This window comes from Chroicocephalus ridibundus, chromosome Z (assembly GCF_963924245.1).
Source record: "Chroicocephalus ridibundus chromosome Z, bChrRid1.1, whole genome shotgun sequence".
Lineage (NCBI taxonomy): Eukaryota > Metazoa > Chordata > Aves > Charadriiformes > Laridae > Chroicocephalus > Chroicocephalus ridibundus.
In genome coordinates this window covers 52128576-52153883 of record NC_086316.1, presented here as the reverse complement: position 1 = coordinate 52153883, position 25308 = coordinate 52128576, and the positions used below count along the sequence as shown (strand labels likewise).

General features: G+C 38.4%; 1 protein-coding gene across 7 annotated transcripts in view; it reads right to left on the bottom strand.

Annotated features, from left to right (window-relative positions):
• Positions 1 to 25308, bottom strand: part of NFIB (nuclear factor I B) — a 176895-nt gene that overhangs the window by 25680 nt on the left and 125907 nt on the right. For 3 of the 7 annotated variants that reach the window (XM_063319683.1, XM_063319686.1, XM_063319685.1), the window contains exons 7-10: positions 19090 to 19221; positions 16402 to 16586; positions 4312 to 4477; positions 677 to 759 (exon numbers count right to left, since the gene is read on the bottom strand). In XM_063319683.1, coding sequence (XP_063175753.1) covers positions 677 to 759; positions 4312 to 4477; positions 16402 to 16586; positions 19090 to 19221 — 566 coding nt within the window. The remainder of the gene's footprint in view (positions 1 to 676; positions 760 to 4311; positions 4478 to 16401; positions 16587 to 19089; positions 19222 to 25308) is intronic. The other 4 variants (XM_063319684.1, XM_063319687.1, XM_063319688.1 and 1 more) reach the window with 2 other exon arrangements.

Here is a 25308-nt window from a genome sequence, read left to right as displayed (position 1 = left end):
GCTAATTTGTTTGTAAGCCATCATTAATCTCGGCTGTATATTTTCACAGTTTGGGTAAACACTTCATTTGCATTAAATTTACAGCATTAATGAGATGTGAAATTTAAAATGCTACTTGAAACATAAATGATGTAAGAAACTAGAACAAAAATGTGGTTTTATCACGTTTGAAATCAGCAGACCAATTTAAACCTATTAAACTAGAAATTATGATATGTTGCACTGAGAATTTGGTTTTGTAACTCATCTTCTAGAACTAAAATAAAGAAATGTAAGCTTAAGCATATGGAAAAAAAAACCAAAATAGCTTGAAAAGAATAAGTTGGACTTTTTGCTTTGGAAATTTTACTTATTTTAAAACTCATTTTGAAATGAGTATTTGTTCCTTATACACCTCATTCTCTTTCCCAGGATCCTATTACAGGTTACATGTATGAGCTCTTGAAAAATAAAATAATTGAAAGACATATTATTATAGTTCCCTAAGATGGCACAAATCTAAGAAATAAAGCATATGCTAAAATGATGTTCCTTAAAGGGTTCAGTTTTGTTTTGAATAAACAAATACTGAAAGCCTTAGGATCCCAGTCTAATCCAAGATAACAGTGTCAGAACGTAGGAAAGTAATATCGCAAAAGCTTCTCTATATCATTACACCTATGTGAAACTTGCCCACCTGTTGCTGGTGTAGGAAGGATGGGTCTCTTGGGCTTAGTCCCACATATCGATTGGCTTGGGATGTGCCTGAGGCTGTGTAGGCTGATTAAGGAAGAACAAAACAGATTGATATAAATACCAACCTATCATAACTATTAGCCTGTGCAGGTACAGTACAAATATGAGAGATCCAGAGTTATGAATTTGCAATATATAGGATGTGTCTGTGGTTTTCCTTTATTTAAACTTTAATCAAATGAAAAAGAAAAACTGGACCAAATTTGGGAAGATATGTGTAAATTCCTATAAACTTCAATGGAAGTGCCATGTGTAAATCATAATGTCTCTTGTTAATAAAGTCCCTCTGATTAATATATCTTTATTTTTTTTAAAGTGATTAAATGAGGTATGTATTTGAAGGAATCACAAGCATCATTCTCATTTCAATTACACCAATCTAAGGCACCAGTCAAATCATTGAGATTACAATGTGGAGAGAGAGTATCAGTGCACACTTATTATTCTCACTGCTGTGAAGGCACATCACAAAACTGTAAAAGAACAAAAATTGGAATAAAAAGTTCAGTTTACTTATGTGGCGTTAAATGAATCTTTATAGGCCTTTGGAAACTGGATCTAATCTGCTTAATATTTTCATGAGAAGGAAGTTAATTTTTACTGTGCAATATAATATTAAATATTCAACTCCCCTATGCACCAGGGAACAACATTTTCCAGGGGGAGGTGTGTAAGGAAGTGTCTTGCTGTCTGCTACAGAAAATTAAAGAAATCCATTCCTGAGGAGAAAGGGAATGGTAGGTGATGCTGGGATCAGTTGCAGGATATGGATCCTTCCTTCACCTGTAGGTCACATTCCTGTCTGGTCTCTGTCAGTAATCCCTAAAACCCATCACCGTCTCATGGCTTTTGGTGGCGCTTATGAAATGAGGTAGGTGGTCTTACTCCACTTCCCAGTGTGGAGATGTCTGCACTGCCACTTGCAGCATCACAACCTGGGAACTTGCTAGTTGAGAAAGCAAAACTACTCAAATTGAACAGACATACACAAAGACACCAATGAGAAGCTAGATGGGAGTACTTACTGAATTGGCCTGTTAGTATTAAAGTAATACAGCAAATACAAGCAAATGAAATCCACTGAATTTTTTAAAAAGAAAGAAAAAAGACTTTATACAGTAAACAGGCTTTACTGAAGAACTGTCATAAAAATTAATCAGTTATTAGAAGGACATCATGGTGGAGGCCACAGGGTTCCCCAAATATTATCAAAGCCTGCTGTTCTTTCTGATTCAAAATAATTCTGCTATTGCACTTCAGAATGAAAAGCAGTGCTAATCATTTGCCATTTTATTCTCATCAGACTGACTAATAATGATAACTTGTTGGCCAAGCATATGTTTTATATATATCTATATATATCTTGAATCAATCAATCAGTTATTGCAAATAGAAGTAAAACTATGCCTTAAAATATATTTAGTCTTGATTTTCCCATTAAGTTAACATTATCACTCTGTGTGGCAGGTCTATTATGACTGACAATACATTTTATATGCATTCATATATAATTTATACATCAGCAGGACACGAGCTCTCATTTTTTTGCGATTTTCTTCACCAACAAGCTACGTTCCTTCGCTTTTTTGCTCCTACTGTTACCAATCCAGTTTCAAAAGGCTTTACCAAGCAGAAAGACTACTGGGCTGGTCTGAAAACCCTAACACTCTGAACATGTAGCATTTATATGCTATTGCATATGCAGAACTGGCACATTCAAATTGAAATTGTACATAGGCAGTTTTTATTATTATTTACGTGCTGCAGTAATCTTGCATTGATCCATGCATCGGATCTTTAGGCAAGTTACTAGCACGCTTCTGTGCTACTGAGGAGGCCTTATTTAAAATATCTAAGCTGAGATGTTCTAAGGCTCACAGGGAATCAGATACCCAAGTTCCAATGAACTGCACAAGAAACTCGGTGCTGACTTCATTTCAAAACACAGTCCAAATTTTTCTCTTAGTAGTAAGACAATGAACAGATTATGTTTGTTTTCCTGTAATGATGAATAATATGGTAGGATTACCACAAAACATCCCAACATAGTTCTGACATGGTATTTGTTCTTTTTCCATTTGGATTAGAAACCCTGACCTCATCTGAGACAGCTATTTAGGCCAGGCATGATCATGTCAAGCAGGAAGAAGAATGAAACCATGAATACTTTAAACTATACATGAACTCAGTTTTCTCAGTTTCCTATTCTGGACCAAAAGTTTAGTGCAAAAGCTTCTTGTTTGCTGGTAAAACTAATTCTTCCTAAAAGGTGCAAGAACTTGGTACCACAAACCACCAGGGAAGATACAGATATACTCTACCACCTTTTAAAAAAACTCCTGCTGTAGTAAAAGAACAGCTAAAATCCCTCCGTAAATCTATCCATATAATTATTTGTTTATACTTAAACAATAGTTTGTCCAAAATTTACTACTATCCTTTTATAATAAAGGCATAACCAGTTTTCCTCCTTTACATCTGGGCCACTCCTATGCATTTGCGTCTTATCTCTGCTTCACATTCTAATAAAAAGATTTAAAGTAGTATAACACCTACAAAAAATACAGTTTATGGTCTCTGTTAATGACAGACCAAAAGTTAGGGACTGGATTCACAGTTCAGATACTGAACAGGTCTAAAGCAAGACATTTTAATGTCATGGACCCTAAAGAGTTCAATATTTTTTAAGACTGGCAAGTTTTCTTCCAAACTATGTGTCTGGACGTGTCTCCTAAAAATCTTCAGTAGTCTGATAAATACTGGTAACACTGGCCATCTCAAGTCCAAATAAAAGTTTGAAGACAACAGAAATGCAGAAAGTAGTGAAAAAGCAACATTCTGCATCACTGAGCATAAGATGAGTGTTTGGAAGAGACGAAATTACACTACACATAGTAACACCTTTGCTCTTATTTCCAAAACTGCAATTCCATTGAAGAAAATAGGATAAATAATATGGTCCTATACAGTAACAAAGAGCTTAAAACGTTAAAGCTAGTGTTTGGGGTTTTTGTTTTTGAAAAAGAACAGTGGATCTACCATCCATTGCAGCATTGACAAGGAATTAAGATTTTCTTTCGTCACATCAGTTGTTTTTGCTAAAAATGACACAACCTATATCAACATGCAATTGTCATAGCTCGGATTCAGTATCCGTTGTAACAAGGCTTGATTTCTGTAGGAAAGCTCATTGAGGAGCAAATTATCCAATTTCTGTTTGGAATTCCGTCTGCGGGTCATTGTAAAACCTTGGTGTCTGGGTGTGCTTCTCAATGTCTTTACAATGTCCACCTTAGATGAAAAACCACGTTCTCTTTTTCTTGAATAGTGGTCAAATATGCAGGCTTTTCCCTTTCATTTTGGTTGTCATGTCACAAACTTTGGTTCATGTAACATGATGCATTAGTTGAAATTTGGGGAGGAAAAGCTTTGCAGTCAGATCACGTTTGCTCTCCATGTAAAATGATGAGCATCCACTTGGTCAAATAGTAGGAAAAGGCGCCTTTTTCTGGCCTCAATTTGAAATCGTATCGAATCTTTGATGGACATTTTTTTGTTTCCTAAAGAAATACTTACTGGTTGCTGTAGGTGAAGATGCCTCACCTTCAGTGGATGTAGTGATGGGTTTAGTATCTGTCATGGTCAGGGTCACAGGTCGCACCGCACTGTGATGGGGAGAGGGTGCCAAAACTGGAGTAAAATGGCCAGGCACTTTCCCTACTACTTGACCACTGCTGTTAGGCTACAAAACAAAACCAAAAGAATGCCTTGTGAAACATACACATTGTGTTTATGGAACCTACCCACCTATCTTAGGGTTTTCCAGAACGCCCATCACCGCAGCAGCTGTGTGCTGGAATGCACCATTCTAATAAAGCTATGAATATGTGGTATTTTCAGTAGGCAGATCCCTCCTCAGATAGATAGTTCATGCTTAAGTAGCAATGCTTTTTGGTAAGCTTTTTTTCTTTCTGGATGCAGGATGCATCAGATATTGTTTCAAAATATATTTGCTGTTCACGCAGTGGCTGTGAACCACAGTAAATCCCATGATAGCAGGTTTAAACTGACCAGGCATAGGCCCTAATGTACAAAGTATTAAGAGCAAATGAATGATGCAAAACCTCTATTTTCACATGCCATACCACTCTGGCTTGGAGCATAACCAAGACTTGACCACAGTTGTCCACAGAGATTACACATACTGGAAGGCTAACTAATAATTCACATGTTTGGGAGTCAGGGAGAGGGTTAGGATACCACGCACTATAATGAAGACGTCATAACATCTGGCCAAAGGCCACCAACCAAAAACACAGAAGTGTTTGATAATGGCAACTTTGCAACTCAAGCGCATAATAAACAAAGAGACTTCTTTCATAGATACTGGAGGCAGTCTCCATATGACCTTATGGTACAGGTCATCAAGGTAACATGCTACTTTCTGCATATAGGCACATCAGAATTTGGCAATGTTCACCAGTAAATGTTTATTCAATGGTTAAACGTGCCTTAGACACTCTGTATGACTGTAAACACTCCAATGGTAAAAAAAATTGCAGTAAAAATAAGCAGGTAGTAAATAGTTTTTTTCAGCAGTGGCTGATAACTTTTGTCTTAAACTGATTACGTGTTCTGTGATTCCTATTTTAAAATACAGCCAAATGAAGTAAAAAACACTGGGAGTCTTATTATCAGAAGGATCTTGTCAAATTTGAGATAACTCAGAGTAAAGAAATGGACCAATAAAGGACCTGATTCAACGGCTACAAGTAAAGGTTAAAAGAGGTGAGCATAACTATGGTAATGAAATAATAACCGGGCTGAGACAATTACTGCAAGTATGTGCAGAGTATAAACACACAGAAGAGGAAGGAATTATTTGGAAAGTACAGGAAGTATAAACTTGGGGTAATGGAATGAAATTGAGAAGGAGGAAATTTAAAATTAATAGCAGGAGAAACTTCCTGGCAGTATGATCTACTAGATTTTGAAAATGCTCCCAAGGGAGAGTCTTGTTCTTTAGGACATCTAAAACTAAGCTAGAAGAAAACATTAGAAAATGTAAGTGCAAATAGAGACCAATCTTGTATTCATAGGAACATTGAGCAGTTAGCAAACGATTTCCCTCTCTAAAATCACAAGCCTAACCATGAAAAATAATAGTAAAAATGTACACTAATGAGCAGTGGCCAAAAACTACCCCTCTAAAAGAAAAATAAGTCACCCCCTAAACATAAATGTGTCTTTGGGGAGTTGTTGGTGCAGGAGTGGTGACAGACGAGCCTTGGAATCCCAAGATATTGCAAATACAGAAATTGGGTGGTATTTACCACTTTTTCATTCATGTTTCTAGTTGCGTAAGCTGAGAAGTTACTACTAGGATTTTAGTTACAGGAATAAGTGTCAGCTGTCAAAGTAGCTTCAAAACAATAAAGTAGTACAGATTCAAAGGAATGACAGTACTTTCACAAATAACACAATATCCCCAAATAACTGGCATGCTACATTAAGTTTTATTCAGTAGGTGAAACTTAACAGTTAGATAGATCTCTCTTATTATGTGTACTTGAAATGAAAATGAGATGTGGCAGAATATATACAAGACAATTTCTAGAGAATAATGTGGCCTAAAAGTTTACTGAGCATCTGCTTGTATGCTTACATGACCAATGGGTCATAGGTGGGGCACTCATTCAGCAATTACAGAGGTTTTTCCTCAAGAACACAAATTACATCTATATATTACAGCAAACAGTCATATATTAAGTATATGTCAAGAAGTCCATTTTCTTTGACATCTATCTTAGCAGCCGTTTACGGAATTTTATTTTGTGAGCTCTATTTTAAAGGCCTGCCAGCCTCTGAAACCAGATGTCCTGGTGACCAGAAATCTGACCCATCTGCCTTAGAACAAAATGAAAATTTTAACTAACATAAATTCAGAAGATCTCTAAGAGTTACCTAAAATAAATTCCCCATACAAATGACCCAAGATACTCCAAAACTTAGAGGCAAGTTGATGTTGCCATAGAACAGGCTCCGTCATAGGTAAGGAAGCCGTGACACAGTTTGAAGCATTTGTGGGGAAAACTGTCAGAAATTTAGGCAGGTCTTATAATAAACTTTTCTTTCAAACACCAAAATTCTTGTCAGTATGACTGGATCGCTACATCGGACTGTATTTTCAGGATGTTTCTGGGGAGTCTGCTGCAGAGGCAAGCCCCGTCTCCTGCCCTGGAAGCCCATCTGTCCACACAGCCTGCTGCAGGGACTACCACCTCTCAGTCCTGTCTGCGACCTCCTGGGTGGAGACACTGACCTGTGACCACAGGGCTACCTTAGGAGCCTTAGCTTATGCGCTGTGCTAATATATCACAAAAACAACTAAGAATCCCTGACCAAAACGATCAACTTTTAATAAAACTTAAGAAAGAACATTCCAGGGAGTTTATGGATTAAACAGCCAGTGTCCTCAGCTTCCAAAGCAGCTCTGTCTCCAAAGCCAGACTCGAATGAATTAGAAGGACACAGCTGGAGACCAGGACAATTTACAACAATTTAACACCTTCTACTGTTCCCTAGTAATCCCGATCAACAGGAATGCAATGGCCGACATGGAGTCCAGCTTAGCCCTTGTGTGCATGGTCAAAATGAGCAAACCCTTTTCTTGCTGAGTTATAAGACAAAGAATATACTTACACCAGATTCTCATGTAAACCATGTTTTTCCCTGTGCAATACATAACAGCAGTGCAGTGCATCACCCCACTTCATCCAAATTGAGGGTGAAGCCCTGTCTTTGTTGAAATCCGTAGGGAATTTGCTAGTGATTTTGTGGATGTGGTTTGTGTCCCCCTGACCAAGTGCCTACATTTCTATTTCTTTTCTTCTGTGTCTTCTTAAATGGTAGGCATTGTTCCATATCTGTCCTACACGCAAAACGGAGTACAGACAAAATACAACGAAACTGAGGCCTGCAACCTCTAGACAGAAAAATAAAACCTCCAAAGTAAGAAAAGGAAAAACTCCTTACATCAATAAGTTTAATTCTTATGGTTCCAACATTTCAGACTCTGACTGCACATTAGATTTCAAATGCAATTATAACGTAGTTACCTGCCTCTTAACAATTTTATTGCATTTTGTCACATTTCCCCAAGTATGTTCTGACTGTACTTTATGATTTATTCTGGTTTTATTTTTCTAATCTCTACCATCTATTCTTTTCTTTTTTCAAGTACTTTACCTCTGTTTCCATATTTTTAACATAACATTTGTTTTAAAATTTTGCAGTAATGTCAAATATTGTATAGTGCGATAACTCTTCAGGTGTTACTGCGTGGCAAACAAGATAACACAAGAAGGGATAACTACACACATGACAGAGCTTGGAGTACCATGTGTAAGAACCTAACTTCTCCCCCCATGCTGAAAGTTTCCTGTATTAAAATTTTTAACTAACCTCAGTTGCGGGTGAGCACATACCTTCTGGGGCTTTTACATACATAATTGTTCTTCAACTATCCTAGCTGTCTTTCAGAGGTGAATTAAGGTCCTCCTTTTGACACAGCTTGTCCTGGCAAATACTACGTATGAAATTTTCTGAAAACTTCAATGTTTTTCCTGGGTGTGCTATATTTGAAAACAGAGTTTATGAAAAGCAGCCTCGTACGCTCCCGAACTCTCTTACATGAATGTCGCAGATAAAAAACCTTCCTGAAACGTCCATGCTTGTAGTGAACAACAATGAAGCAGTTAACAAAACTGATATTTAAGTTAGCATAATTAGTTTGCAACTTAAGATGATAAAGTAGTCCTAGAAAAACAAGATCGTGTAATTGTCTCAGAGTTATTCTTAGGCCTGTCTTAAGACTGACGCCAACATTGCTGCATTGGTTTATACGTAGTTCACTCTTCTATGGCTATCTTTGCAAACACAAAACTAAAGGCTTTTTAATTAAAGGTCTAGATTCTGGACCATGGTAGTTGATAGTGGTACAAGCTCAAGAACACTGGTTCCTGGATGTCTCAAATCCTCTGTCCTGTTTTTTTAAGAGGGAAACCCTATGGTCAGAAATAACCCTTTGAAGCTGTCAATTCATAATCTTATTGAAAACTGGCTGCTAGAAATAGCTTCTGTGACCTGTTCTCCTTTTAACTTTTGCCGTTGTATCAAAAGATATTGTAGCATGGAAACTATGTATCTATTTGGACAGCATTCACTGGAATTACAAGTGAAAATGTTTATAGCACATAATTTAATACAAATTCATTTTGTCCTTATTTAAAACAAGTTCTTGGTTCTAGTTCCCGTTTTCCCTGACGAGATTCTTACAGACAAATGCATTACAGGTGAAAAATCAACTGTTACCATCAACTAGGGCATCAATATGTCTGTGTGATGGATTCACAAGCAGAGAGATGGTGCCTGAGGCATAAGCCTCAAGCAAATTACATGGAGGCAGCTGTGTTAGATAAACAAGCTGTGCATTTGAAAATGGGAAAAGGAAAGAAGCAAACGCAAAGAAGGTCTGGCAAATTTAGCCCCAGTTTATGCAGGTGTACATTTTTCTATTGTTGGATTGAAGGCTAATTTGATTTCTGTATCTGTGTTACATTTTGCAGCTTTTTAATTCACACTATCTTGAATTGCCCCAGATTAAGCGATTCATGTGCCCAAAGCCACAGATGAGTTGTATTCACTGCCATAGCTGTAACATAACCAAGACTGTTGGAGTGTTAATATCTGATTGTGCGCACTACGCACACTTTCAGTTAGTCCTTAGGTCTGAAGTCTGAACAGAAACTTGTAACGTATGATATGAATATGGACTTTCTTAAAATCAGGATTCACTATATTTGTTTTCCCTGCTGGGATTTTTTCTAACATTTTTATAATCAGTAATTAACCAACCTCCTCTCAGACTTCTCTTCACATATTTGCCCAAGTATCAGCAAATTTATGCCTTAGGTCTTCAGTTACATTTCAGGACATAGTTTTGTCATGTAGCTCACTACTTCCAGTGTTAAAAAGATTTTTCTGATGCCATAGTGAAATGGCAACACTAATATCTACACATGAGATATCCAAACATAACAGAAATTTTACATACATGTTAAACAATTCATATAAACTATTAAGTTGCTTAAATGATAAAACATATTTTATGTTTATACTTGCACAGTATCTTTTTTTACAAAATAATTATAATTCCAAATTCCAAATAAAATAATCACAATATTCCTTGGAATCTTAAATACAAAGCATCTTCAAATAAATAATCAACAAAGGCCAAAGGCCAGAAATCATCCTGTGCATCTCCTACATACAGCTACACATGATACTGTGTCAGGTATTTCAGAAAGAAGTCTCGGAGCTTAATAAAAATTACAGTATTCCAGCTAACCACTCTACTTGGAGAACAATATATTTGCATCTCAAAACACAGGCTTTTCAATAGAAACTCAGTGTTTCCTAAGAAGGCTACCCAATTATAGCCAGGTGATCAACCAACAAGTGCAGTTTAGCCAAACTGGATTCAGTGTGTTTGGAAATACTCTGTCACCCATTTCTTCTCAACAGTTCCAGCCCCTTTAATCACAAATTTCAGATACTATGCTGAAGAATATCCCTGAAGAGCCCTATGGCAGTGTATTTTTGAGACCATTGGTTGAACTAATTTTGTTGATGAAGCTGTAGAAGATCCAGTTCTGCACATTTTGGTCCCCTGCTCATGTACCAAATACCTGGTTTTAACAGTTGTCTACTATCCCCATCTACGAACCTGGAGAGCATAGTTGGCAACTTCTGTCTTTGAGTCCATGCCATTGTGCTCTGTGATGTCCACAGAGAGTGATGGATGTTTCAGAAAATCTACAAGTAAAAGAAACTGGAAGAAGTATCTTCCAATTTTCTAACTGCCCCGCTTTTTTTTTTTTTTTGAGGGGGGGATGTTATACAATGCAAACCCGGCCTTTTACGTCAGTAATGCTACATCACCTGCAAACATCCAATGGCTGTGTTAGTCTCCCACTGAGAAAGCTCAATGGTACAGGAGGCAGTATCATCAAATGTGCAGAAGACATATCCTCACATTACATATCCTTAAGTTATTACCTATCTGAGTAATATAACAAAGTGCCTTTGAGACTCTGCTAAACATAAGGGAATGGTACTGTTAGAGCACTGTCAGTGAGACTGAAGAAGGTACTGCAGGGCAGTTTCACCTCAGGTTGAACCTGGTGGGTACCATAAACATTTGTTTAACAAGCAGCAAGGCTATACAGATTTCCTGTCCGCTGTTGGACACTATGGTAGCAACAGAAATGTACTTTGCCTTATTACAGTGCCTCTTACCACTTTTCATATAGATGAATCTCATTAGTTTCCATACCCTTGCACCCTGAGTAACTCATTGCTACAGCACATCTTACACAGACCTCACTGGGAGATGCCACACAAAAGCTTCAGGTGGTGTGACACGCAGCTACCTGCCTGCTTGAGGAATTAGCTTTAGAAAAAACATGTTGTTGACAGTTCTTGGCTGACAATACCACTTCTGTACTACTTTCTGAGAGAAATCAAGGTGTTGACTTTGATCTATGAAGCTCTGAGTCTCATGCATTTGAGAAAGCATTTTCCTCTTGATGTAACGCTGCTGAAACTGAGAGCAACTGCAGAGCTTCAGCAACCCACGTTCAGACCCTGATATCATACAACATTCTAGGTGAACAGTCCTCCATCCTGAATCACAATTCTATCTGTGAGCTCAAAAAATCTGAATTATTTGTCAACAGGTAAAGCACAAGGAAATATCTAGCTTGCTTTGTATATTTGCCTTTACAACAGGGTAAGTCCATGTTACACGAGCATGGGAGAGGAAGTCTCTTTGTAGATAAATATTCAAAAGATATCTTTGGGTTAAATGGAGACTCTGGAGACTTATAACTGTGCATTTAATAAACTAAAAATGAGCAAACTAAATACAAAGTAATAATTTGCAACTTCAATTAAATCTTTAAAGGCCTTGTCAGTAGATACAGTTAAGCTAGTACTCTCTCTCTCTGCCTCCCAATTACAATTAAGAACAGCACATTGCCATATTTAATCTTCAATAGCTTCTTAAAAATTACAAGGGAAGACTTGCTCAAGAAGCTGAAAACAATTAAATGTCAACAAATAAAGGTGCTAGCTATTCCAAAGAAACCATATGCACACATATCGCTTGTGTCGGCTTACCAACCAACAAGAAACCCTTTGACCAGACCAAACAGAACCTCACAAGATTCCCTCCTCATTGCAAAATGACTGCAGTTACTGTATTGAAGAATGACAAAGCATCTGCCTGGCATTCCCGAAGACTATGCCTATCTTGCATTGAACAAAAAATTGAATACCCCCATCAATTACGAGAGGAAAGTAAATGGCCTCACCAGCTTCCAGAAGCAGCTCTTCTCAAGCAGTTCAGATATTTCTGTCTTCAGACAATGATAAAACCGTTAAAAAGATAAAGCTGCAAATTAGCCCACCTTGTGACAAAGTATGTTTTACCAGCCCCAGGAATTTTAGTCAATATGTGGACAGCAGTTCACTTGGACTGTTGTATGCAACCAGTGTAAAACATTTATCGTAAGAGGAAAACGGTCCAATATTTAAGTCCCCCAAACAGGAGGCAGTTTTACCATGCCATTGAAAACTGCATATTTAATCAAAAATATCACACAATTTGACTTAAAGTTACCAGTAAACTGTGCCCTTCATAATCCAAATTCAAAGGGCTTGCAAGATTGTCTACTTCTGCTTGCTTGGTTCAATCAAAAAACCAAAAAATTTCTCACTGATGCCAGGATGTTCTTCAGCAGGATTCTTTACCCTGCTTTACCATTGTTTATCATGGTCTGCTTTACCATCATTTCCTTCATCACGCTTTCTGACCCTTTTTCTGTGATTCACCACACCTTAATCAGGAAATTATTCCATTTAACTCAACGGGGCATTAAGTTTGGAGCTTTTGGTTTTGACTTCAGACACACAAGTGTTATTGTGCGTGGTGATTTGGTCAGGCTCACCAGAAGTCCGATTTTGATACTGTATATTGATTCATACACTCTCAGTTATTAATGCATTCCAAGTGTGGGCACACTTGTGTGTGTGCGTGCACATGTGTACATACACACAGAGGAGGTAATATTTTCCAAGATTAAAAGATTCACCCATCTGTAATCATTCAAAAAGGAAATACATGCTCAAAATTTGTCGTAGCTTTGAAAACCTCAATACATTGTACATGCATAAACACTGTAGGTGGATTAGACACATAACAATCAATTAGTTTTTGCTGAAACTTACAGTGAGTAACCAGTTATCAATTTAACTGTGGAGAGACCAGCACCCCATCATAATATGGATACGGACACACACACACAATCTCATCCAGTAACATGTGCCTGGCTAAGAAAAAAGGCATTGAAATAAATCTAATGAAAAGGGCTCAGTACCATTACTTAATTAGTGGAAAGTACAGCAGTTCTCAAAACCTTGGGAACTTTTCAGACTACTAGTTGGAGGAAAGTCCAGCTCTGTATCTAACAGGGTCCATTTCTGTTCAGTTTATTTGTTTATTTATTCTCCGTAGTGAACAGGGGATAAAAAGCAGATATGTATGAAACCAACAGCCACGGTTCTCTTTTGTTTAGGATCATCCATTGTTTAATAATTTTTCACTGCAGCCAAAGGGCCTGTTTGAACTTCCTGACTGTTCATCACACATAATTTGGAATATTTAACACTATGTCAAGAAAATTGGCCACCGCTTCCCACCGTGGAAACCTATGGGAGCTCTATATCTTTAAACTAATTTTACTTAAAGTATTCTATTGAATAGCATGACTGTCTCACTATAATCAGTGCAGCAGTAATGTAATTAATCTCAAAATTGCTGTGGGGAGTACAAGGCATCTCAGTAGCTTGTCGTAACAATCTAAATTAGCGTATTACCGAAAGATGTTGGGGAGGAACAGTTCATTTTAGGTAAATGCTGTCAGGGTATCCATCCTTTCTATTTCTAAAGCTGAAATTAAAACTATCATCATAGTTCTCCTTTTGAAATCCAAATGAGTATGTTTTGAGGTGGGAAAGTATAATTAAATTTGATGTGGTATTCCTACAGATGCAGTTTTGCATTTTATAATAATTAAATTTGTTTGAATAAAAATTCATGTTTTATTTAGAAAAGAAAAACTGGTTTGGCTCAAAGCGTGCCATTGTATCAGAACAATTCCCTTTTGTCACTGAACTTCACAGGCGGCTGCTTCTTCTCTTCCTAAGCAAAAAATTATTCTTGCTGGTTTACTTTTTGTACAGCCATCCTTTAACTGTTCTATTTAGAGATATTATGACTGGGCATGCAACTCCTCTAATGTACAGCAGATTTCAGGGGTGAACTTTAAAGAATTAAATTTAAAAGAGATTCCACTAATAATAGTGATTAATGATAATAAACTGTGTAGAACAGCTGATGCAGATGTCTGTAATCCCATACTTGGTGTTGTTTAACCCCGTCTCCTCTTCTCTGGAGCTAAATCAAACATCAAATGAAATGAAAAACATTACCCTAATATAAAGGTTATGAAAGGTGACAAAAGTAGTAAATTGAGGCCAGTCTGGCCTGTTATCCCCTATGGTGACACAACACAAGAATAGGAAGTGTTTTGAGTTTGCTACTACTCTGAAAACAATCAGCAGAGTAAAATTTTATCTTGTCCTAAGGTCTAAAGATTAATCTTTGAACCACAGATAAGGGACAAGAGCAAGACTCTTGGTGGACAAAGAGTTGAAAGCGCTTCTCCTGCTCAATGAATATACTCCTCAATATTAAAATCATAAGACATATTTGTCAACTGTCTGAAAGAAAGTCAGATACTTCATTGAGATGTTGTATTTTTTAGCAATGATCCAAAGCAGAACACTGAACAATCCAGAGAGATTATCACCTAATCTGCTCTTTTAATATATATAAGAAATTAAAATGTAAGTAAAACAAGCACTGAATAATTAAAGAAATGCATAACAGTAAGGGCCTGATTTTAATTTGCATAATTTTTCCCTTAATAGTGCCTAATTAAGACATCAGTTTAAAAAAAAAATCCAACAGAACTCTAAGATTTTCCACACTGAATTAACGTTAAGGACTTTTAATGGATGTCTTAATTAGACTTTGTTATTCATGGAAATTTTGCACAAATTAAAATCAGGTCCTGCATGCAACATTCCCAGCTGAGTCTCTGCAAAAATGCTATATGGGACTGAAAGACTTTTAATCCATGCGCAGATAGCAATTTGTATTCTACAGCCGACATACTCCATTTTCACTTTTTCGTTTAATTTGCATTAATATTGTAACCAATAAAAATAACGTTAGGATTTCTCACTTCAAAGCAAATTTTTATTTCACAGACTCACTTTTTTTTTTTTTTTTTTTTTTAAAATATGTAGAAAGTCACGCAGCTGGACCAGAGCATTAGCTCATGGAGGCGATAGCCACAATGACCTTCTGAACAGCCCAGAAGGGACGTATCTATTATTCAACATAGAAAGTTTGATTCAGTCTTGAGTTCTGTTGCTGTTGTGCCTGAAACGCAGGCTGAGAGGCCTGTCATTATTGGTGAAAAACAACACAAAACAAAGCCCAAAACAAAATGCTGTCACAGCAATCCCTTTGTCCCTGATAGGTCAGTCTTTCCAAAGTAACCTAACTCTTAGGAGCAGGAAAACCTGACCGTTTTCTCTCCAGCTTATATTCCCAAGGCTCTTCCAAAAAAACCATGCTGAAGCACAAGCTACAGGGCTCCACAGGCGTCTTTCAGACAAGGCATCAAAAATAAATAACAGCCTGAGTGGCAAAGATTACATTACACTGACACTGGAAATACTCCAAGTATTGACAGACCAAGTCTCAACTGCAGTTTATCCTATAGAGCAGATCACATGCTAAAGCTATCTGCTGATGCTATCATGGAAAGCCATTTGCACACAGTCCTTCACAAATTACTTCGCTAATGAAACCCATGTTCATTTCCCATATCAGAGACAAGTCTGAGTCGGTGTAGCAGCATGTTCTCTACAAAGGGAAGAAAAACCATTTTGTGGGTCTGTGCTACGCTCACTGCAGTAATTCTTTGCATCTGTGCAAGGAAAGGTCAGGTGCCTACAAAACAAGGCACGCATTACCTTGCCAGAGTTTATTTCCATTGTCGGTCTATCAATATACCTGTACGTCCGTGTGTGTGTATGCATGCGCCCTTACGCACCAGTGCACTCCTTGTTCCATCTGGCAGCAGGAGCTTCATCCCCTGCAGCCCTGCATGGCCACAGATGCGCCCAGCCTGCAGGAGGGATGTGGCACCAGGACCTACCCTGTTAGTGCTGCTGGGTCGCTCAAGACAAGTATTTTTCTTGTGTTCAACAGAGGAACAGTGAGTGGATGCGCGCCCTTTATTCAACCATGCTGAGCAGGAAAAGTTGCTGGATATATGCTTATACACTTATATGCCAGCTCCCAGCTTGCTCTGAGACCACAAATAGTGAGATACCGGTCTAGGCACCCTGGAAGACACACATTCCTCATTGGATCTCTTTTGGAGGATTCGCATTTTTTTACAGTACCTGGCTAGTCTGCGGGCTGGACGGGTCGTAAGAAGGTACATAATTCTTCAGAGTATCCTGAGGATTCAGGTGGGGAGGATATCTGATCGTTGGATGAGAGAAGTAGCTAGACGGGGCAGGAGGGAGAATAGCTTGTGCTGGAAATGGCAATGGTGAAGGTGGAGGTGGAGTTCTAGTTGAGATGACTGGAGAAGATAAAATAAAATTAAAATTACTTCGCATCTTGTTTCTTCTAAAATTCTTCACCTCTGTGTTACAGCAAGAAAAACAGAAAGTCATTTATAAATCAGGACACTGCACTCTTGCTTCATGGCATCTTTACAGAAAAACTTACGTGTCCTCCTCTCACATCACTCCAGGCAATTGAAAGTGCTACTGTTTCAAATTCATAAATACTCTATCTTGTTTTGGGTTTGTGGGCTATGCCATCATATTTTTTCTTATTTTCTTTAAACAGTAATCATTCTCCAGCATAAAAGACATTTCAGTTACACAGTTTTCCCATCTGGAGCCCAAATAAACCAAACAAATATTTTACTCAATAAATAAAACCTACACTTTTATCCACAGCACTCCAACAGAGGAGGGTAAAGTCACCAAGTCTAAGAAACAGTTAGTGGTTCCTCATTGCATTGCACTCCACCTGCCTCACGTGGGGAGGAAGTAGCAGCTACTCATCAATAGTGCCATGAGCATTAGCTGAGCTTTGCGAAAATGCTAATGAACATTCCACTTCAGGGCCTGGGAAACCAAGCCATCCAATAAAAATATCTCTGACAAACAAAAAAGTATCTACCCTATATATATTTTTCTTTGCTTTCTCTTTCTTCCCAGCCCCTACAAACACACACTTCTCCATCTATAGACTTTATGTAATGTCTAAACAACCTGCAATGTTTTCACAGTGAAAGGAGTGTACAGCATATCCTGCTGCTGCCGCCGAGTCGTCCTGCTGGGAGTGGAGAGTGTTCTTCAGTCACATTGCCCACAACAACCCACTTACCACTCTCATTACACACCTAGAGGGCACCTACTTGGCAATGGGTTAAAAAGGAGGTACTGAGTTCAACGGAAGAAGAGAAAGGACAACTGTGTTTTCATTTTCATTAGTGGGAGGGTACAAAATCAGGACTGTATAAGCAAGGTATTTCATAAACTGCTCATGGTTCTATACTGTATCAGCACAAGCACACCAACACTGCTCTTCTGGACCACCTCTCATATCTTTGGGTTTTTTCAACTTAATTTTTAAATTACTTGCTATTTTTGAGCTGGAACCAAGTCATAGTTTGCCCAAGAAAAAACAGTAGTAGGGATGTTCCAAAATTGCTGTACTTGGTAATCAAAACCTTGCAAATCTCAAAACCATGACAGAACAGGCTACACAGATAGAAATCAGGTTTCCTAGCAAGTAAATAGCTCATCTACAAATTAGATTATGACTGTCACTCAAATACATATATCTTAAAATTATACATTAAAGAAAATACGAAGACCTACACGTAAGTATAGGGTCAATAATAATTATGGAAGCTTCTTTTGTGACAGGCTCATTTTAATCACAGCCCCACCAGTTCAGTTTACTGATAAAACATTAGTTACTGCTCTGACGCGTGGGAGCTGTGCAAAACAAACAAAAGTGAGCAGAAATCTATCCCTTCCATTTCACCCAGCGCCTCTGATGTGCTTGAGTATTTCCTGATAGTGGAAACCTGACAGAGACCAGAATGAGTCCAGGCTCACTTTCATAATAAGTGCATGTTAAGGGGAAAAGAGTCCTTACACATGAATTGAAAGAGAGGAACTTGAAATCGTGGAGAAATCACAAAACAGAAACTTCTCAAAGCAGAACTGCATGTTAAAAAGAAGAAAGAGTCCTCAAGTCTGCTTTATTCCTCTAGTCACCCAGCTGTGCTCAAGAAATGAATCCCTTTATATGCAATTTATAAGGAAGCAGGATGAGCTGCTGAGGGGAGACTTCCAAGGACCGTGTTATTATCTGAAGAATCAAGGTCACTCTCACCTCTAAAATAAAACAGACCATGATGCTGGAATTTTCCTGTCATTCCAGAGAAACACTCAAGATAACATGCATTCTACCACATTTCAAGTGTCTCCTTCACACTTCAAGTGAAGTTTTACTATGGATTTACTATGGATTTCAGAAAACAGATGTTGAAAAATATTTATCAGAATTCTGTCTCTTTAGACAGAGCATTCAAAAGAAGCACTGGTACTTATTTCATTGTGTCACATAGTGACCATGGTTGTGACTTCTCTTGTGCATTTAACCCTACCTATTCTGGTATTTAATCACAACATAGTTATAGCAACAATAATAAAAAAGGATGTAGATGGAAGGAGGAAAGATGGGGAGGATTTTTCCTCTGTCACTTTCTTAATGCATTTTACAGTTTATTTTATTCACTGGTTAATCCTAAATCCTTTCCGGTAACTTGCAGTAGTCAGACTACCTGAATTGAGTTCAATGAGCGTTCCTGCAAGGATACCCCAACCTCTTATATTTCTACTGTCATTGGTATTATAAACGGGATTAGGTCTCTAAGAAAGCCTCCAAAAATGCATCACAATCTGATTGTAGGAAAGGAGAACAGACAAAATGAATAAGGAGGTATTTCAGAGACAAAATGGATAAGGAGATATTTCTTCCTCCTCCATAACCCTCACCACTGTGTGCAACTCCTGGGATTCCTGGGTGGTGATGCTGGGGAAAAGTGCTCAGTCTCGGTGAAGAATCCTGGGGAGAAGTAGGGCTAAACAAAGGCTTTTCAGGTTTCTTCATTGTAGGAGAAGACATATCTGCAATAGAAAAGCAATAGAACAGTGACATTAGCTTAGAAGCCCGTATCAGGACACAGCAATTTGTAGACCGAAGACACTTATTTTTACTGTTCTTGCATAAATATTGTTTGGTGACCTAACTCCCCTATGACCAATAAACTAATTTTAAACTATTGCTTTCAAACTTGAGAATGAACAATAATCCCCTAACTGGTCTTTGTCCTGCAAAACAGAAACTACATTCCTTTCATACCAGACAAGCCAAACAGGGAAGAAATGCATGTCTTCAGAACCTTTCTAGACACTTCTCAGCTCCCCAGAACATCACCAAATCATCTGCTCCTTCAACAGCCACATAATCTTTATTGCACTTTTTAATGGAACACCTACACTCAGGTGTGTACAGTAACTGCCTTACATACGCCGGTTTATGGTATTTATTATTTTGTTATTTCAAAACCCATCCCTTACCCTTCCCAAAACCATAGTGAAACAATGTAACCTCCCTAAGAATAAAGGATACTTTAACTTCCCTGTCTCATATTTTCCATGTCTCAAGTAGGGCCTTCCCACCTCTTCCTTCCAGTTTCCCTATCAACAATAACATCTCTTTAGAGCTCACTGCATGAAGATAACAAACTGGCAGGGACAAATGTGTGATTTCTACCATGCAGGGCTACTGATACTGCATTTAGAAAGCAAAAATACTGGATTCTTTCTGACAGTTTAAATTAATTAAACAATATTTGTTGGACTTTGCACCAAATTATTTCAAAGTTAATTATAATATTTTTGTAGGACACACATCAAGATCATAAGTGGGTTTCATTTCACATCAATGGAACTAACCCGTGTTTTAAGCAAAGGTCATTTCTTAAGTACTTTACTGGAGTGGGGCCATGTTGCAGCTAACTTTCCTACATGGACCGTGTTAGCGCTTAGAGTGATTTTGGCACTTTTAATATTGGCACACAGTATTATGCTATTCTGGAGGAGATGATACAATCATTTTGGAAGTCAGAGACAGGCCTGCAAAATGTGAGCGCCCTACGGAGACCAAATCAGACCAGTGCTTTCTGAACCAGCTGGACTTCAAGAGTGGGTTTCCACCCTCAAAGCCATACTTAGCACAGGACCCGTCAAACCAAGAGACCGCTTGTCCTCTCTGCCCCATCCTGCTGCCAAGGCCTGCAGAGCCCAGAGCAGACATTGATGGTGCCCCTCCAGCACTCCCCTGCAGCTCCCCTGCTCCCCTGCGGTTCTGACTGCCACGGCTGCTGGCCTCCCAGATGCCCTGCAAGGTTCACCTCTGCAAGAAGGCTGCTGAGAAAGGATCTCATTCAGCGTAACATTCAGCAAGAGCGAGGAATTGCTTTAAAACAGAGCAATTCAGCACTTACTCAGTTTTAACAGATACAACAAAGGTTACTGCATGCTTTTCATTACGCTGATCTGTTACAATTTTATGTTGCTATCAAAAACACAGAGTGCTGTCAGAGGAACCTCTAGCTGTCTTACAAAAATCTGGTAAATAAATTGTTGTTGAGGAAGAAAATGGAGGAATATTTTGTTTCTCTGAATTTATCAGCAGGTAGCAAAGACAAAGTTGCCAAACGGTTATAGTTTTCTTGAATACCTTCTGCCAATCTAAGAAATAATTTTTAAAATTGCAAGACTGAATTTTTTCAAATTGAGTTTTGCATAGGCAAACCATGATTAGAAGGCACGTTAATTCTAGAATGATTTTCAAATATTTCATTATGTTTTATTTGCTGCTCAAATGCCAGCCCTAGCTCTTTCATACAAGGCCCTAGTTCCATCAGAGCAAGAAAATTCTCACACCTCCGCAACATATGGAGGGTTTTATAAAAGCCCAGGACAAAATTAACCAGCTATTGTCTTTGTACTGTCATTCTGTGCATGCACAATCTCTGTCTCTACAGAAACACTGCAATATTACAGTCTGACAAAAAAAGGTAAGTGTGCCTAATAGCTTGTAGACACAGCCTCCCGCTACAGTGCTGTGGTCATCAGTACTTGTCACAGAACTTATCAAGTATCTTGTTGACTCTACCACGTATAGGCTATGACAAAAGAGAGAATGTACAAACAGTTTAATTTTATTTCAAATGAAAAGTACTGCATTTAAATCTCCCTAAGGAAAAAACAAACTATGGGCTGGAAGTGGAAAATCTTTTCCTTATGTAAAGCTCATATTCAACAAACGAACTCATGAAAGAAAGAGTTGCCTAGCTCCTGAACATCTGCATGCGTCAGCAGCTCTGATTTCTGGAACGCAACAGAGATTTAATTTGGTTGGTGACTGTTACTTCATTAAACAAGCAAAAGTTGTTGTGTTTTTCAAAATGAAAATATTTTAGTTGCTCAAAAGAAGTATGCTATATGAAGTGCAATATAATCAGAGTATCCATTAACCCCCCAGTGGCATCACTAATTTGAAAAGAATCTACTGAAAAGGAGATTGGTGGCTATGATAACCCTAGCATTTGCTTTAAAAATGTGCAATTTATTCCTGCTCCTACTTTACAGAAGTAAGAACTGTAGTTAGCACAGAGAAAACAGACATGATAATTTACAAAGAAAACACAATGAACTTCTCATACAGAAGATTGTTTTCCTCACCAAAGTGAACATGACCGGTAGTCACGAATAGAAAACACAGCACTGCCATAAATATACTCATTACCCACCAAAACAATGACTGTAACGTGCGCTGAACAGCACACCACCGTGAACTGCTTTCAGAAGGAGACTCGTCATATATAGCACGGGCAACTGCAAAGAGCAACGGCTGAAGTGGGGGCAGCAGCTTCCTTGTTAAAACAATGCACTTCGCATTGAGAAGTAATTCAGATAGCCCCTTCCCCTCGCTGCCCCCGCAGCTCTCCCCGCATGTGCCTGGCCATCCCAACGGAGCATTCACACTCCTGCCACTGCCAAGTAACAGATGCAGCGACAGGGGCGACAGAACAATAACTGTTTGCATAGGTTAGGAAGAAAGGCTGCAGCCGTCTCCTCCTTGACCAAGAGAAGAGGCTTAGAGCTTTAATAGGAAAACACGCAAGTTACATTTCTTCAGGGAGTTACTAGTTACAAGAACAAAAAGGGAGGGGGAAGCGGGGGGGGAACGCAAAGCAGTTTTTCACTATCTTTAATTTTGTTGTAAGAAATAGTGCCTTTAAATAAAGTAGAATGAGTTACAGTGACAGTGAGACTTCATCAGATTTTACTAGTAGCTTCTACGTAATAGAAAATACACTTTTATCTCATTTTAAACCACATCTTTTTTTTTCCGCATCATGAGATATAGTCTAGTAGCTACATAGAGCTTAGCTATATACTGATAATTACATAACGAATGACAAAGAGAGGTCACAAAAATAGGCCGCTTGCTCTAACATCTGTGTCAAAGTTTCAGGAATGAGATTCCAATCCTTACTACTTTGAGAATGAAAATAAAACAGTTTCAAGCGTGATTTATTTTTAGACTTTTGGAAAAAATGTTAAGTACCAATGAAAAGCAGAAAGATGCCAAAAGTACTTGGACAAAGTTATCAGAAGTTCAACATTAATCAGACTCCTGCCGAGAACTTTCTTCAAATGTGAAAAATGGGCTTTTTTTTTTTTTTTTAAAGTCTCAGTGCTGTTCCGAATCACTCTTGCCCATATTCTCATATTATTGTGGAGATACAGTACGTATGCACGCAAATGGTGGCATGTTATTTATACATTTTAAAGCATCACTTCAAAGGAAAAAAAGGGCTTATGCAAATAAAAGGAGTTAGATCATCTCATCTCCCAACAAGGTAAATCTATCTGCATAAGAAGGCAGAAGAGCTGCTGTGAAGCGTAGCGTATGTAGCCTGTTCATCAGCAGCTTGCACAAATGGTGCTCCAGATGTATAGCTGTTGAAGACAGCCCACGGCAACAATTTTGATCAATTCTAATGTGATAAAATGCTGCAGGGAAAGTGTGCAGAAACGTGTTTACGTCAGCCTCTAATTAAACTGTTGTTCCCTTCCAAAGAACCTTAGGAAACACTAATGAGACAAGAGTTTTGGCAATTTCCTCATCAAAGCAAAGACCCTCTTTCTCAGTCTGAAGCAGCTTGTCATCCAGGCTGTTCCCTGGACGAATGTCACCTTGGCACACCACTCAGCAAGACACCTGTTAGGAGAAATCGTCTGGAATCGAGCAGTGATCCAGAGCAAGTTCAGACATCCACCTGCCTGTTTCTGGACACCTGACCTGCTTTCTTGCTCACCACCACAACATGTCAGGTTATCTTTCTTGCTCATGAGACATGCTCACAAGCAGAGTAAGAAGAAATGATAAACAAATACTAAAATCTCTTTTAATCCGGTTTGGCTTTAACTCTTCTTATTGATATCTTTTGTACTGCTTTGTTTCACAAGTCTTTCTTTACAAGGTATGCTCCTGCAGACAACAATCTGTAAAGATTAGTTTACAACTCATCAGTGTAGCATCACCTCCAGAGAAAGGAAGATAAAAGAACGTTCAGCTTACTGTATGTATAACCACAGTGAAAGCAGGAAATCTATGGAGCCCATAGCACCACTGGCAAGCTGTAAGAGGCACCCTTTCAGTTTTAAACTCTGTGTCAGAGGCAGTACCTGGGATATCTATTGGCAGAATACACTACATAGATCACACACAGCTGGGCCTCACTCTCCACTGCCTCCACCACATCTGGTAGGTACGCTTGTGTGAAGCATGTGTGAAAACTGAAGCAAAATTTTAAATTCACATTGGATAGCTGTATGATGATGATGATGAATCATGACAAATCCCAGAATCAGTTGTGTTTTACACCTGTGCATGTGAAGAACGAGCAGAGCCACTCTGCACAGGCAGAGCCAGCATCACCAATTTTCAGATGTGCTCAGTTTGATTTCCTTTAATGCTGTAAGCATTCTGAATTTCTCAACTGTAGGTCTTAATAAGGCACCTAACACTGAATATTGACAGCTGAGTGACTCTACAGCACAACCACCTCTCATTTGTAAGAAAAAAGGCTTTGTTATATCTGTCCTAAAGACATGGCACTGGGGCTGGATGGAAACCAAGAATCCTGAAAATCAAAACATTTTAATTCATTTATCTTCTTCATAATAAAAGGAATGGTGACATATTTTTGTGAATAAATAGGACAGAAAGACAGATGTGCCTGAACATCTTCGTGTCTGAGATACTTGATGAACAGAGAAAGACTTGCTAGAAATCCTGTTCAGTACCAGGCAGAGATCAGGCTTTGCTTTTAGCACTCCCATCATCCAAATCTGTGCCCTAATCATTGGCTTGTTGGGTTCTCATTCCCCCTCACTGTAAGTTTTATCTTGGACCGCAGAGAAACCCTCCTAAAAATTAAATTACTTATTTCCATGAAAAATTCAGTTCTCACAATCAATGTTTTCCTGAGTGGAAAATCAACAAAACAAAAAAACCAAATCATAATCAGTTCTGTTCCACGACTTTCTGAGACACGTATGGCAATTCTCAGTGTGAAGGCCCTTGTACTCGTTTTTGAGAGAAACAGTGAGGTCTTGCATGAAGATATATATTCACATTGCTTAGCAGCTGAGAGTGTTCTGAACTTGAGGAGTAGCCAATGTTAAGGTTTGAAGAGAGCTGCTCTCTACACATTTAAAAACCTGATCTCAGTTTGATTTTTGCTTCTACATCAAGTAGAAAGTGTAGAAAAGCGTTTTGCATATGAAAATTTTATACTAGAGTATAACATTTCAGTGTACAAAGATTTAGTAACCTCCCATCTTCAAATCAGCCTACTTAGTGCCAACGTTATTTTCACAGGCACACCTCCGATATTGCACAATTCAGTCTATCAGACTGTGACACTGGTTTTCCTATCAGGAACCATGCCCAAGGCTAATCAAGCACTCTGTTGTGCTGTTTTGCCATTTCACAACAGAGAAACCATTTCAATGTATTACCTTTTGTGGTTTGTAGTGAAAAACCTAAGAAGAGGAACTAGACCAGAATTTCTTCCAAAGGCATTTTCAGTACTGCAAGCTGGTGAGCAAAACACTACAACAATATTGCAA